Raw genomic sequence first — 15752 nt, forward strand, 5'->3', positions numbered from 1 at the left:
TCCCAAAGCTTCTGCTCCATTCAGAGCATGATCCATATGTGTATGTTGACATTTAAAGACCTCATATATAGTAGGGCTGCCATACGTCTGGAATTTCCCAGACATAGCCGGGATTCATCTGCTGAAGCGGCTAAAATATCCGGGTTACAAACACTTCAGGTTACAAACGCCTCGGGTTACAAACTCCGCTAACCCAGAAATAGTACATCAGGTTAAGAACTTTGCTTCAGGATGAGAACAGAAATTGTGCTCTGGTGGCGCGGCGGCAGCAGGAGGCCCCATTAGCTAAAGGTTAAGAACGGACCTCCGGAACGAATTAAGTTCTTAACCAGAGGTACCACTGTAGTCATCACTCTTTGCCCATTGAACAGGCTCAGTCCTTGCCATGGTGTTTTTGAGGTGTTCTCCCTCCCCGTAGTCTCCCCACTCATTGGAAATATTATTTGTACTTCGGAAAACGCTAGGGTTCGCTCCCAAGCAGGATGATACTTTTCCTTGCAGGCGTGTAGTGCCATTTTGGCTACATGAGGAACAGCACTCAGACAAATGAATTCACTTCTAGCATAAACATGCACACAAGTGCTGATTTTACGTCCCTAGGTTGGTGAGTTTCCCATCAAGATTTTATAAGATTGCAAATCAGGGCTATTTAAAAGCAGACTAGGAACTAATAGGATAAATCACAGCAGGAAAATTGAGCTGTGGTCTCCCTGTTTGGCTACAAGGCAAGGGTGGGAAAGACAGGCCAAATTAAAATAGATAAAAATGCTTAGAAAGTGATACATCAATTTTCCCAGGGACTTTGTCTTTTCAACCAAGTTTGTTTTCAGCTAGCTAACATTCACATTGAGGCAGTAAATACAAGAACATATGTGATTTTTTTTAAAATGTGCCCTTTGACTGTCAATTTTTCCCAAACAGGTGTTGGTTAAATGATTATAAATTGGCCCCTGGATACACCTCTTCAACTGAGCCGTACAGGACTGGAGATAATATAATTAGAGTAAAAACATCAGGCTGGTGAATGCTTTCCATCTGCTTGGCAATAATGTTTAGTTAACAATAGTCTTTAAAAAGAAGCACCTTCAACTTCCCTTCTTAAAGTTATTTATAGGGCCATTCTTAACACCCCAGCACTCTTGCTAACAAGAGCTTTAGCCACTTGGAAATTATAAGCCATACGGCTAATTCCGAAAAAGAAACGTCTGCATACAACATCTGCAGCTCTCCAATTTTAAATGAAGCAACCTCATTTTAGAGTCATTTCTTAATGAATGGGCCTACGACTCTGTATTAATATTATCATTGCGTACACAAAGATCATAAGGAGCCAAGCATTTTATTTTGGGGGGGGGGGGAATACCAACACGAGGCTAATCGGTAGTGAAGCCGTCAGCATAAAGGACAGAATAATAGCTTCTTTAACCCACAAGAGGGCTGGATCATTTGTAGGCTAGAACATACCAATTTAATAACACTGCTCATGGCTTTGCTCACCTTTATAAAGACAAAAATCTAATTTGGACTAATTTGATATGATCGTCTTCCCAATCAAAAGCGCCCAACACAGACTTTCATTTCAGGATAAAACAACTGCTGTAAGCAAGCCATCATGAAATAATTACCTTTGATAGCATATCATTATTGGGACAAATACCATTAAAAGAATGCTCCCTTTAATTCCTCCTGTACCTCCCAACTAGTATGTGGGGTGGCTCTTAATTGTCCAAGCAGGAGTAGGTCACGTTGACCACAAGCCACATGCAACCATCGGGGGCATAATCCAACTCTTCCCCAGAAACTCCACAAATGACCTTGAGCACAGCTCACCCACATCCTATTTTTGCCAACTGCAGAAGCGCCATTTTTGCTGAGCTTTGCCAACTCAAAGCTGGAAACAATGGCCAACCACTTCATCAAGCACTGCTCACCAATCTTCCATCTCTTCCTATTGTTCACGTCAGGCCTTGATGGAAGCAGGCACCAATTTACTTGCAACTGTGAAAATTCTATGCTCAAAATTCGCCCGTGAGGCTAAAAAGAGGAAAGCCAACCCTAACGAGACACACTTCCATTTTGTTTTAACAGAACTGTTCCTTTTAGCAACCTTTTTATTTTAGTAAAGGTAAAAGTAAATGACCCTTGGATGGTTAAGTCCAGTCAAAGGTGAATATGGGGTGTGGCGCTCATCTTGCTTCAGGCCGAGGGAGCCGGTGTTTGTCCACCGACAGCTTTCCGGGTCATGTGGCCAGCATGACTGTCACAGTGGCCTGGGTGGGCTACTTCAGAGTAACGACTCCACACTGCTCTGCATTTTATCTTTTTATTGGTGCTGCGTATTTACAGTGCTAAAGGCAATACTATTTACAGAGACACATCTTATCCGCTTGAGTCAGAACCTCCGAATGGCGTTTGGCGCGTTTTTCTCCAACATAACAACTTGGGGAGACCCAGCCTCTTCCCCCTACGTTTTCTGCGCAATTCCGGAGTTGGGGGGATAGGTCTGCCCCCCTTGCTTTCCCCTTCCTGTCCCACCTGGGACGATGGCTCCTCTACCCTGCCTGAGCCTCGGACACCGCTTCCTGCTTCCCCACTTGCGTCGGAACTCTCCCTGCTTTCCCCTGCGCTCGGGGATGGGCTGGAACTCAGGAGGGGAGGGACTTCGCGATATCCCCTGTCCCTCACAATGACTAAACCACTTCTGGCACATAAGAACATTGTGATGGAAGCCAGAGTGCATAGAAACGCCATTTACCGTCCTGCCACAGGGGTACCTATTTATTTACGGTACTTGCACTGATATGCTTTCAAACTGCTAGGTTGGCAGGAGCTGGGACAGAGCAACGGGAGCTCATCCTGTCACATGGATTCAAACTGCCAACCTTCTGATCGGCAAGCCTAAGAGGTTTAGACCACAGCGCCACCTGCGTTCCTTTCATTTTTTTTAATACATAGCATAGAAGCAGGTGCTGCCTCTTTTTTGGCGATCACTCATAGCAAAGTAAGATTGTCTTCCATAGACATGGTTCTAACAATGAGTCCGTAAGTGACTGTGGAGGCCAATTCTGGATCCACACGTCCTTCCACAGCGTGGGGCAGAAGGGCCAGAAAACACAGCAGAGCCGGAGTTCCGCATTTAGAAGCGAACAATTTGATCCACTTTACCATCTAAACAGGATGTGTGTGTGTCTGTGTGTCCGTGTCCCCATTAAGACCATTAAGCACTGAGCCTAAAAAGACCAAACTGCACAACTGCCTCTCCGATAACTTAGTGAGGTTTTTTATAAATATATATATATAAAAACCAGCTGACTACAAAACCTTTACTAATGCTTTAAAGACAAATATGCAGATCACATTGAAACAGTAAGAGGGAAAACCAAGTCAATGCCTTCAAAGGCCTCTTTGTGCTTTGACAGTAGTTTCAGTCTCCAAGTCAGCAGTACAAAGCTCTAAAAATTGCATGTAAAATTAGGACAAATTATTGTAAGTGGAGCAGCAAGGGAACATTAACGATATCTAAGACAGTAACACGGTAATTTCGGAAGAGGGCAGGGCTGCAAAACAAGAAATAAAGAAATAATCCCATTTTATTTTTATGTTCCCAAAGTTGAGGATCGACACAAATACTGCAATTGTAACTTTACTGTGCAAAGGTGTACCATATTTTCCCGTGGATTAGAGGTGGTTTTTTAACTAAAAATTGTGTTAAAAACTGGGGTCGTCCAATACACGGGTAGTGGCATTGGGGGGGGGGGCTTGGTGCCGCTGGTGCCGCTGCGCGCGAGGAAATGATCTAGGGAGTGTTTCCTGCTGCATGGGGAGAGAAGCTCAACAGCTTTGGGCCATCTCCCCTCATTTTCTTAAAACTGAGTCCCCAAAAATAGAGGGGGGGCCTTATAGACAGGAAAGTACGGTACTTCACTGGAAATCAAGGAACCTGCAGCCCATATGGATGCTTTTACAAACATTTCCACTGAAATAAATGGGGTTCAGTCCCAGGACTGCACAGCATTGCAGCCTTGGCTCCACATGAAGACTTAGGCTGGCAAAGTCTAAATTATTCCCTGTTCCACCCCGTCCCCATAAAATAAAATAATTGGGATCGAACAGTTTTGTTTACCAAAAACAGGAGAAGGGAAGACAAGTTTTGTGACAATAAATAAATGCATTTTTATAAAATAAAAACTGGAGGGTTGTTTATTTGTTTTTAAGCTGGAAAATAACCACTATTTAGCCTAAAGAAAAGAGTTGATTTAAAAAAAATAAAAACCTTTAAACACACAGAAATTAGCAACTGTTTCGGTATGCTAATTTTTTTTAATTAAAAGATACTTCTGCAGCAAGAGCTCTTTCATATGCACTGCTGACTCTTCATCAAAAGCAAAGTTTCCAACTTAACACCAGCCTAGCTGGTGGCAGCCTGAAGGTTTACCATCTGCTGCCACCCCAAGTCACGGTGGCCACCTTCAGAACATATGCATCAAAGCGCCAAGATAAGAGACAGAAGGAATGCTGCAGAAGTCAGCAGAAAGGGAGGGGAGCCGAAAGCCCAGAGGCGGGCAACAGGCAAGCCACCAGAAAAAGGGAATATGGCGAATCGCGAAGTCACCTTATTCAACTCCCAGCCAAGGTCGCAAGGGACACAACTAGATGAACTACGAGCCAAGAATAAAATGTGCCTGTCTCCAGTCGGTTTTTCCTTCAACAGAAACTTGCATGGATGGATTTGGAGGGACAATTTGCGTATCTGGGGGTAGTAAAACACCCCACAGGGACTTAATTCCGCTTCCCTGAATCAGTTTTTGTTTGCAAAATCCCATAAGACATTCAGAGCTTTATGGGAAGAGGCGTAGCTCGGTGGCAGAGCATCTGCCCTGCATGCAGAAGGTCCCAGGTTCAATCCCTGGCGTCTCCAGTTCGGGCTGAAAACCCAGAGAGCTGCTGCCGGTAAGAGTAGACCATACTGAGCTAGATGGACCAATTATCAGACTCGGTGTAAGGCAATGCCCTATGTCTGCACCTCAATACTTTCCATTGGCTGGTGTAAAACAGAATCCCAAATGGGGACCCAGGGAGTATAAGAGAAAGAAATTTCACAAAGATATCTCCGTCGGTAAAACATGAGACTCTTAAATCTCAGGCTCATGAGTTCAAGTCCCACGTTGGGCAAAAGATTCCTGCATTGCAGAGGGTTCGGCTTAGATGACCCTTGTGGTCACTTTCAACTCTACAGTTCTGTGTTCTATGAAACTGAGGGTCAGAGTACAGTACATGTTTTATGTAAGAAACCTGTGACTGGATTTCCCCTGCATCACCTTCTTTACTTCAAAGCAGATACACAAGATACTAATTTGATCTGATAGGGGGAAGCAGTGCTGCAGGGGACGCATTTACCCCCTTTCCCCCATGCCGCCACCACCCCGATCTATTTGCTCCACATACAATGAAGCTGCTGTTAGGTCCAGGGGAAAGGGGCGTAAGGGCACCATACAGGAATATGCTCTTTCCAAGAACTCAGAGAATGAACAGCATCTTTGCGAAGTTATAATTCCCAGGATTCTTTGGGCAACACCATGAGACATGTAATGTTTGCTGCGTGGCCCACACCTAAAGCAACCAACTTCTCTATCTCTGGAAACTTTTCCCCTGATGCAGGATGGAGAGGGGTGTATTTTCACCACACAAACTGGCCTCCTCGCAGACACGACTGCCAGGGCACTGAATTGCAAATCCAAAGAGAGATTTAATATTAAATGGGGATTGAAGCTCTTATCTTACAAAGTGGGAAACCCCCTTCCTTTCCTTGCAATTTGCTTTCGTCATCTTCTGTCTCTCTTTTTTTGCCATGCATTGATTAAAGAAAAGTAAGACCACAAGGAGCTAAATAAAACTGGTTCAGCCTCTGGGCTGCCAGTTGGCTATTCCTGGCCCTAGACCACCTGCAAAAACCTCCTTCAGGCAGCAAAAAATCCTCATTTGCTGGCTGTCCTTTCTTCCTCTTGATTTCTGCTTGCCAGCAAGTGAGAGCAAGGGAGAAACTGAGCACATCTGGCAATCTCTGTATTTGCTGATCTTGGGTTCTGTTTTTCCCGTATTTGCAAGGCTGGCCTAGAAGGCAGTGACTGTTGCCTTCCGCTAACAGACTGCCAGCATCTCATAGGTCTCCGCCGCTGAAGTGCTCAAGCTCCATCCTGCTCCTATGCAAACAGTTCTGGCTTGTGCACCAGCAGTGGATGAATCCCACACATGGATGCACCCCAAGACTTGCAGCTATCTGCTCCATCCCTCCTGGTGAAGGATTAGGAGGTTAAGTCGTTCCTGGACCATCCTACCGTCTTACAGATTTATACAGTATACACAGCTGAAAGCTATCATCGGCTTGGTCAAATTGCTCTTGCCGTCTAGGCTCTTTAATAAATACGCAAAGAAAGGAACACCAGACCAGATCAGACCCTTATAAGTAGATGTAAGCAGATGAGAATGAAAAAGACGTTGACTTACAAGCCTGACCTAGTGACACTGGAGGAAATGGAACTAAATTGACTCGAATCTAAGCGCTCTGACCAAAGAGGTCTGCAATCCAGGCGGCAAGACATTACTGAGAGGTCTCCTAGCGTTGCAAGCTTAATGCACCATACATCACAGCGGAAAGGGAGGTGTTACTAGTTATTTCCGAGGACACACGTTTTACCACACTGACATCCATCAGGTATTTGTATTCATTTCTTGTGTCTTTCTTTCTTGTATTTATTTCTGACCAACAAGCAGTGGGTTGCCCACTCCTTCCCAACAGCGATCGTATTTCTGAACATGGACACAGTGCAATAAGAACATGATTATCAGTGCACAAGGTCCCTTACAGGGTAGCAAGAAGAAACAGCAGTAGTCCCTGCCTGAATAGGCTAACAGCATGAAATATGACGCAGGGGAACACCAGAGGTATATGAGAGGCAACGGTTATTGGAGAAGGCTTCAGTTCAGTTTTGTGAGGAGTGTTGTTTTTGCTTGTTACTGTGTTGTGTATTTTTGTGTTTTTGTATTGCAAACCGCCCTGTGATCCTCAGATGAAGGGTGGTATAGAAATTTAATTAAATAATAATAATAATAATAATAAATTTGAGCCACTTGCAAAGTTCTGATCTGGCAATGGGTCACAAATGGCTCCAACATCCAAACAGTGTTGGGACCTTGGCTGGGAGGGTTGTACAGAAAGAAACCTGTTCCCTCCCTCCTTCTCAGCTTAACATATCCAACTCCCTCCCCTCAACAGCCATCTCCATTTCTAGCAAACAGAGGACAGTCTCACCAGCCAGAATACTAGTGCATGAGCCTAGTTCAGGCATAGGCAAACTCAGCCCTCCAGATGTTTTGGGACTACAATTAACATCATCCCTGACCACCGGGTCCTGTTAGCTAGGGGTGGTGGGAGTTGTAGTCCCAAAACATCTGGAGGGCCGAGTTTGCCTATGCCTGGCCTAGTTCATATGCTTTGGGAATTTGGCATTTTCAGTATTTTGGATATCCAAGGGTTGGGCATCTGTAGCCGAGTCAAAAGTCTTGACTTATATATAATATATGAAGACTCTTGATTTGCAGTGTGTGTGTTATTTCTATAGCAGGTCTCATGCTTCTTATTCGTTATCTCAATGATTCTTATAACTGTGTAAGTATGCTTATCCTAAGAAAGAGAGAGGATTGTTTACCTAAGTCAAAGATAGAGAAGTTCCCCGCTCACCATTAAGAGTCACATTCCCTTGGAGAATAGTTGCCAGCAACACAGCAAGAGTAGGAGGAGCTTGCTGTGGGAAAGCATACAGCCACACCCAATTCTCTCTCTCTCTCTCTCTCTCTCTCTCTCTCTCTCCATCACACAAACACACATAAACACACACACACACAAACACACCCTGCAGGTCACACATTCTCTGTCCCTGGTAACACTATCCTGTGAGAGTATGTGACTGAACTGGCAGATGAACCAGGCATTTCCACCTCGCAACTGAGGTGTTAAACCCAGAATTTAGAGTACAGATCAAATGCACACAGTATGAAAGGGCAGATTTAAAATTTTCAAATAAATGAAAGAAATAAACCTCATCTGAGTGACTACAAGGAGCCATCAAAAGACTGGCAGATTAAATGCCGAATGAAGAAGTGCGCCTTTAAAAGTTAAACAGCCCATTTCATTAGCGTGTCACCCAAGTTTGACTTGGATCACTAATTGGCTGTACTTAACCAGGGCAGTCACTTTAATCGCATCATCTCTTTGGTCTCTCAATTAGGCTTACAAGAGCCACATCTTGTTCATAATTGTTTACTCAAGACAAAACGAAATTACCCTGGATGGAATCTGGGTGTATTTTATCCCACATATACTAAAAATAAGGAGGCAGGGAACCATCATTTTCTTCCCCATAGTTTTTAACTTGGGGGGACTGAAAAGAACAAGGAGAAACACCTTTTTAAAATTCACTTTTATTCTCCTCTATTGCCCTGAGACACACACACACACACACACACCCGCAAACCTCCAACTAACACCCCAGACTCTCACACCAACTCCACTGAACGTATATTTCCCCCCCCCAATGTTTCCGTCTCACCTAATACCAAAAGACCAAAACTGCAGTCTTTCCTAGAATGTAAGACAAGCTGTGCCAGATCAGGGTACGTAGCCCATCTAGTCCAGCATCTCATTCACACAGCGGCCTACCAGATGCCAACAGGAAGCCCCACAAGCAGGAGCCAAGGGCCACAACACTCTCCTCCCGCTGCAGCTTTCAGCAACTGGTATGCAGAAGCATAAGGCAGGCATAGGCAAACTCAGCCCTTTAGAAGTTTTCGGACTACAACTCCCATCATCCCTGACCACTGGTCCTGTTAGCTAGGGATGATGGGTGTTGTAGTCCCAAAACATCTGGAGGGCCAAGTTTGCCTATGCCTGGCATAAGGCCTCTGACAGTGGAGGTAGAACATGGCCACTGTGGCTAGTAGCCACTGAGAGCCTTATCGTCCAGAAGCCTTATTCCTCAAGCCCACCAAAGGCTTCCCCCAAGCACACATGAGGGATAATTTCCCCCCCACCCTTGGAAATTTGACAGCATTTCTATTCACCTCTTCACTAGGCAAACACAATACCCCACCTTTTTGCTGCTAGTGAAACACTCAAGGCATGCCATTTGAAAGTAACATAAAATAATAATAAGAAAAACAGCAAACACAGTACAGTCATACGTCGTGTTGCGCCCGCTGCGGGTTGCGTTTTTTATGTGTTGTGAACGCAGCAGACCCAGAAGTGTTTACTTCCGGGTTTTGCCGCGCGTGCATGCGCAGAAGTGCTCTAACACGCTTTCGCGCATGCGCAAAAGCACAGCTCAGGTTGCGGACTTTTCGGGGTGCGAACGGCACCCCCGGAACGGATTGGGTCCGCAACCCGTGGTACCACTGTATTTCCCCATCACAGAATACTGGGAACTGTCATTTGTTAAAGGTGCTGTGAATTGTACCTCCGTGAAGGGTAAACTACAGCTCCCAGAATTCTTTGGGGGAAGTCATGTACTTTGTACTTATGCTGTGTACGCAGCCACAAAATGTTTGCCAAGCTCCAATACGGGGGGGTGGGAGGCAAAACTGGAGCATAGCAAGTGGGGAGGGAGGACCCGTCTTAAAGGAACTCCTGTTTTGTAATTAGTTCTGAGCCTTCCTTCAAGTTGCACCCAAGGTTGAAAGAAAACGAAACGTTCATGCCTTGAGAACCTGTTTGTCAGCATTTGCAGCATTTACACTTACCTTTTGAGTAAAATCGGGGACGTCATATTTTGGGGGAACAGGATGCACAATTTTCCATCTTACTTTCTTTCAAAGTTGCCATTCCTGGCAGCAACCTGGCACCTTATTTGGCATATTTTTAGCTACAGCACAGTAGCCGGGGCATAGCATTTTTTCAAAAATATAAAAATTTCACTGGGCCCTTTTTGCAGACTGGCACCATATTCTTTAGCTCAAATATATTTTGCATGACCTTACATGAATTGCTTAGATAAAAGCCTTTCCCTCCCCCCCTTCTACTTTTGTTATTTTAAAGTGCAGATGCATTTGAGTCATTTTCCCTCTTTGTTTCATATCCTTAAGATCCGCAGCTTCAAAGACAGAATGTCAGCATGCAGTCGATTTATGACTGAACTCTTGAAGAGACACTGAAGAATTACCTTGTCAATCACCCCAAGGACTCTAAAGGCCTTCAGTTCCTCGGCAGGGCTCCTTAGGTTCCAAGAGGGCCTTGAACTTAGTGATCCTGGAGGCTAATGGAAGATATCAAAGATTACAACATCAATCAGGGTGGTACTTGAAGGAAGACTGCCTGCTGGAGCAAATGCCAGGCTGAAGGAAACTAAATTTATCATAAATCAGAGAGAGGGAAGATGAAAGAAGTTTGCTGTTTGTCCTTAATGCAAAAAAGGAAGCAGGGGGAGTTGATAGTAAATAAATCGCTGGGACACTGAAAATGGAAATGTGGCAAAAAGGAATATTAATATTTTAAGAAAAATATATTAAGAATTTAGTTCTTTGTGCATGCAAGGAATCTCGGGTACATTGCCCGTATCCATTACTCTAGGTTTGAAGGAAGAGGAACAAAAATAAGAGTGACAAAAGTATAGCAGGGAAACTACCGGCAATGGTTTGTGCAATTATTCAGTCTTTACTTTCATTAGGGGGGGGGGGAACCCTCTAAAACCAGAAAAGAGATTTGCTAAATAGCCTGACTTTAAACTAACTATGGATTGTGAACCTAATTCTGGCTCCCCAACTATAAACATATAAGCAAGGGACATCCTTTCCCTCCAAGGAGATGCACTTAGTGGTCACAGCTCCAAGTGGGGCAGAAGAGAGAGTTAACCTGCCACAAACCCAAATCAGTCACATTTTGACAGAAGGTAGAAATTCCCTAATTAGATTAGTTGTTTTAAAAAAGGTAAAGGACCCCTGACAGTTAAGTCCAGTTGCAGACTACTCTGGGGTTGCGGCGCTCATCTCGCTTTACTGGCCAAGGGAGCCGTTTGTCCGCAGACAATTTTTCTGGGTCATGTGGCCAGCATGACTAAGCCACTTTTGGCAAAACCAGAGCAGTGCATGGAAACGCCGTTTACCTTCCCGCTGGAGCGGTACCTATTTATCTACTTGCACTTTTTTGGCGTGCTTTCAAACTGCTAGGCTGGCAGGAGCTGGGACCGAGCAACCAGAGCTCACTCCGTCGTGGGGTCGTGGGGATTTGAACTGCCGACCTTCTGATTGGCAAGCCCAAGCAGCTCAGTGGTTTAGACCACAGCGTCACCCGCATGTTAGGAAACACCAATTCCCCTCAAACAGCTGCAATTCCCAGTTAACTTTTGAGGAGGGATTTGCGTGTTAAACTACTCCGAGAGCTACAGTGAGGGGAACTGGGGGTCTCCTAACAATTCTCAGCACCCTTAGAAACGACAGCTCCCAGAATTCTTTGGGGGAAGCCATGATTGTTGAAAGTGCTTTGAATGTGTGGTGTGAATGTGGCCTTAGTAATAACCCACCCCAATACCTCTATTCAGACCGTCTGCTTCTGTGTCAATGCACAAGAGAGCAGTGAGGTTAAGCCAAACAGATCTTCTCCTCGTTTTATGCTCTGAGAAGTTGCTCCTCCTGGTGTCTGCATGAACAGCAGAAATCTCTACAGGGAAGTGCAGCTTTTCTTTGCCCTGCTTAAAAGGGGGGAAATGGTTCTAGTTTGTGGGGAGGTTTCAGGAGGGCAGGAGGCAAAAATAAACAAATGTCTTTTTCTTCTTTCTCACCTCCCTTCTCATAAGCCCTCAAAAACACAATGGGTAGGGTTCAATCAACGAATCCTGTCGGCAGAGGGCAGAACAAGGACTTCCGCTGGCAAAATGGGGCCTTCCCCACTCTACTCCCTCCATGTTCCACAAACTTGGGTTGGAGGGGATTGGAAGAAGCCCTGGAACAGTGAGCAAGGGGAGGGGAGGGGATTTCATTCCAGCTTTCCAGCCGAAACGCCTGTCCTGACAGAATGATTGACACAGTGTGACATGGAATTTTTCCCTACATGGGGACCATTCAAGGCTTGGAAAGAACCTGAAGGGAATTTAAGGCCAACCCTGTACCATAACATCCCAATGCACAAATATACCACTAAAAATTAAGCAGCCCTTAGGTGGGGTGAAAAACGTCCTCCAAAGCTCATCTGGGGAGTTCTATTGGAGTAGAAGAGGCTTCCTTTCCCTGTTTTGTTTTTTATCGCCCCCAAAAACCTTCCCTCAAAACAGAAAACAACAACAAAAGGCAATCACCATTCAGCGAGGCAGAGATTAATTTACCCCTTTGCCTATTCACAGCAACTAGCTGCCTTCAACTATTCTTAGGGTTGTTCAAAGTAAGATGAAAGACTCATTTGCCCTTTTTTGTCCTTCTGTGATACAAATGTAGACAGACAGGAAGTTTGGAACTTTTAACGTTTACTACATGAGAGCAGTCATCGACAATCACACACAGTTTTGTGTGACTGCAGCAAAAGACATCTAAGCTAAGAACAGAAAGGTCCTCGGGGAATCTTTTATTTTATTTTTTGGCTGTTGCTGAAGAAGGGCAAAGTCAAGATTTGTTAAAGGATGTATCTCGTTCTCTCAGTTCCAAGTCCAAGAGCTACCACCCCAGTCCCTGCAAATGTTTTAACGATCACTCCTTGCTGGAAAAATCCCCATGTAAAGATCGCACTGAAGATGGCTTCAGAAGCGCCTTAATGTTCAAAGACTATCATATCACCAAGGTGTCCCTTATCATTACTTTAAAAGAACATCTTCTCCTGTGCAATCCTGTCTGCTCGCCTCCCCTCCAAATCAGGAGGAGAGGCTCCTCCGTAACTTCCAACTTTTAAAAAAAAAAGCTGGGATGCGAGATTGTGCTTTTTCTATTGTTGCATCTACAGTTTGGAAGTTAACACCTGAAGAAATCCACCTACAAACTTCCTTGTTCTCACCCTGCCCAAACAAGACTTTTTTAAAAGCCTTTCCTCAGAGGGTGGTGCTACTGCCGTTTTTGTGCCCCCCGTTTCAGAATCATGCAGTCATAGAATTGTAAAGTTGGAAGGGACCCCAAGGGTCATCTAGTCCAACCCCCTGCAATGCAGTAATCTCATCTAAAGCATTTAAAGCTTTAAAACTTCCAAGGAAGGAGAGTCCATAACCTCCTGAGGGAGTCCGTTCCACTGTCAAACAGCTCTTACTATCAGAAAGTTCTAGTTACAGGAAGGTAGCCGTGTTGGTCTGCCGTAGTCGAAACCAAATTTAAAAAATCCTTCCAGTAGCACCTTAGAGACCAACTAAGTTTGTCATTGGCATGAGCTTTCGTGTACATGGATCTGAAGAAGTGTGCAAGCACACGAAAACTCATACCAATGACAAACTTAGTTGGTCTCTAAGTGGCGCTGTGGGTTAAACCACAGAACCTAGGGCTTGCCGATCAGAAGGTCGGTGATTCGAATCCCTGTGACGGGGTGTGCTCTTGTTGCTCGGTCCCAGCTCCTGCCAACCTAGCAGTTCGAAAGCACGTCAAAGTGCAAGTAGATAAATAGGTACTGCTCCAAGCGGAAAGGTAAACGCCGTTTCCGTGTGCTGCTCTGGTTCGCCAGAAGCGGCTTTGTCATGCTGGCCACATGACCAGGAAGCTGTACACCAGCTCCCTCGGCCAATAATGCGAGATGAGCGCCGCAACCCCAGAGTCAGTCACGACTGGACCTAATGGTCAGGGGTCCCTTTACCTTTAAGGTGCTACTGGAAGGATTTTTTTTATTTTGTCAGAAAGTTCTTCCTTATGTTTAGTCAAAATCTCCTTTCTTGCAACTTTAATCCTTTGGTATGGATCCTAACCCTTCAGAGCAGGAAAAAGAAGCTTGCTCAATCTTCCATGTGACAGCCATTTAGATATTTGAAGGTGGCGCTCAATACTTAGTACTGGCCTTAGCTTGGGCGGTTTGGTTTTTTAAAAAAAATATCTTTTTTTTATTTTTCAATTGTGAATTGTGATCTTTAATCCAGCATTCTTCTTTCTTAAGCTGAAAATCCATGAATAAGCTAAATAACTGCTGATAAGCCAAACAGGACAGGGAAGCTATGGTCTGCCTAAAGCAAAAGTCAAGATGGTGCCCACCACCACCCCAAAAGACCATGCACAAAAACTGGCAGCAGAATCTGACCCCAGTGTTGATGGCCAAACACCATCCTTTCCTACACCCGAGGACAGCACGTGGCACAGTGCAAGCCACATGGCAGACACAGCTATGTTTCTGTGGCATTCCCTGCCCCCAAATCTGCCACCTGAGATAGCTGCTTCCTTCTCTCTAATGGCAAGAATAGTGCCTTAATTATGGGCAGCCTTCCCTCTCCACTTCTGCAATGCTTTGGTCCAGAGCTGAAACTATTTGCTTATCTGGCAGAATCCTGCTTCTGTAATTCATAAGGAGAAGCAAACAGCTATGCAAGGTGCACATACAAACACACCAGGAGAGATTACAGTTGTACCTTGGAAGCCAAACGCCTTTGCGAGTCAAACGTTTTGCAGCTTCCTGCAACCAATCGGAAGCCACGCCTTGGTTTCCAAACGTTTTGGAAGTTGATTGGACTTCCGAAACGGATTCTGTTTGACTTCCGAGGTACAATTGTACATTATTTTGCATTTTGTAAAAAGAAAAGAACCTACTCCAGAAACCGAACCGTCTTCTGATGAGGGTTTACAATAGAGGCTTGAAATTTTTTCTGCTCTCATCAGATATTCCGAAGTCTTCCTCTTCACTGCTTCGCGGCGAGTTGGACTTGACTCCCCTGTGTGATATAAGACAACAGTGTTAAAAATCTGCCACCTCTGAGGTTTTGTCTTCCTGTTGATTCAGCTCAAATCAATGGGTTGCATCCAAGGCTGCTTTTCCACTAGCTCAGTAAACTTCCACTCGTGCAGTGGTTCTCTCCTCTCCCCTACAGAGCCGACACACCGCCTCAAAATCTGCTTCAGAGGATTGGAGGACCTTGTGGAGAAGATTTTAAGGGTGCACAGGGAGAGAAGAGGAAGTCCAGTTGTGCAAGCGGAATACCACATGTTCAGTGCTGGTGACAAACCAGTGGTTTTCCATTTGTCATAGTTGTGAGTTGCTGGAAGCTTCCAACTACTAAGTAATTCTAGCTAGTAGTATTTACATAATCTCCAACTACTACGGCTCAATTTGGCTTCAGTATCACAGATATCCATAAAATTGTTTGCATTTGCATGATTCACCTCTATCAGGAAGTTTGGCATTTTACTATATTTTTAGATGTGCAACGCAGCCAGATGGGCGGTATAGAATTAATGAAGTTGTTGTTGTCGTTGTCACCAATTCTGGACATTAACATCTATTACACACACTCACATACACTCACGCATATACAATTTAACATCTCATTCAATGGTAACATTTTCTAGCTTAGAATTTTTGAGATGTTAAGGATAAAGTTGAGGATTCTATTTTCCTTGTTCTTCTTTAAATGAAAGAGACTGCTGCTTAATATATTTTGAGTTTGTCACAGCTAGAAATTAGCATGCTGCACATGCCTCCGATTCTATTCATTGCATAAACATCAAACACAAGACAAAGAAATTGCTAATTATTATCAAATTGTAAAAATTCATATTTCTAGCACATATCTTGAGATATTCAATAGGCGGTCTTCCTAAGT

At 44.5% G+C, this 15752-nt stretch overlaps 1 protein-coding gene and 1 non-coding gene across 3 annotated transcripts in view; one reads left to right on the forward strand and one right to left on the reverse strand.

Moving 5' to 3' along the window:
- Positions 1 to 15752, reverse strand: part of RPS6KC1 (ribosomal protein S6 kinase C1) — a 92996-nt gene that overhangs the window by 33114 nt on the left and 44130 nt on the right. For both annotated transcript variants that reach the window (XM_035111306.2, XM_035111304.2), the window contains 2 exons: positions 14743 to 14864; positions 10212 to 10304 (listed from right to left, as the gene is read on the reverse strand). In XM_035111306.2, coding sequence (XP_034967197.1) covers positions 10212 to 10304; positions 14743 to 14864 — 215 coding nt within the window. The remainder of the gene's footprint in view (positions 1 to 10211; positions 10305 to 14742; positions 14865 to 15752) is intronic.
- TRNAA-UGC (transfer RNA alanine (anticodon UGC)) lies at positions 4847 to 4918 on the forward strand. The gene has a single exon. It is a non-coding gene; the product is annotated as a tRNA-Ala (tRNA).

This window comes from Zootoca vivipara, chromosome 3 (genome assembly GCF_963506605.1).
Source record: "Zootoca vivipara chromosome 3, rZooViv1.1, whole genome shotgun sequence".
Lineage (NCBI taxonomy): Eukaryota > Metazoa > Chordata > Lepidosauria > Squamata > Lacertidae > Zootoca > Zootoca vivipara.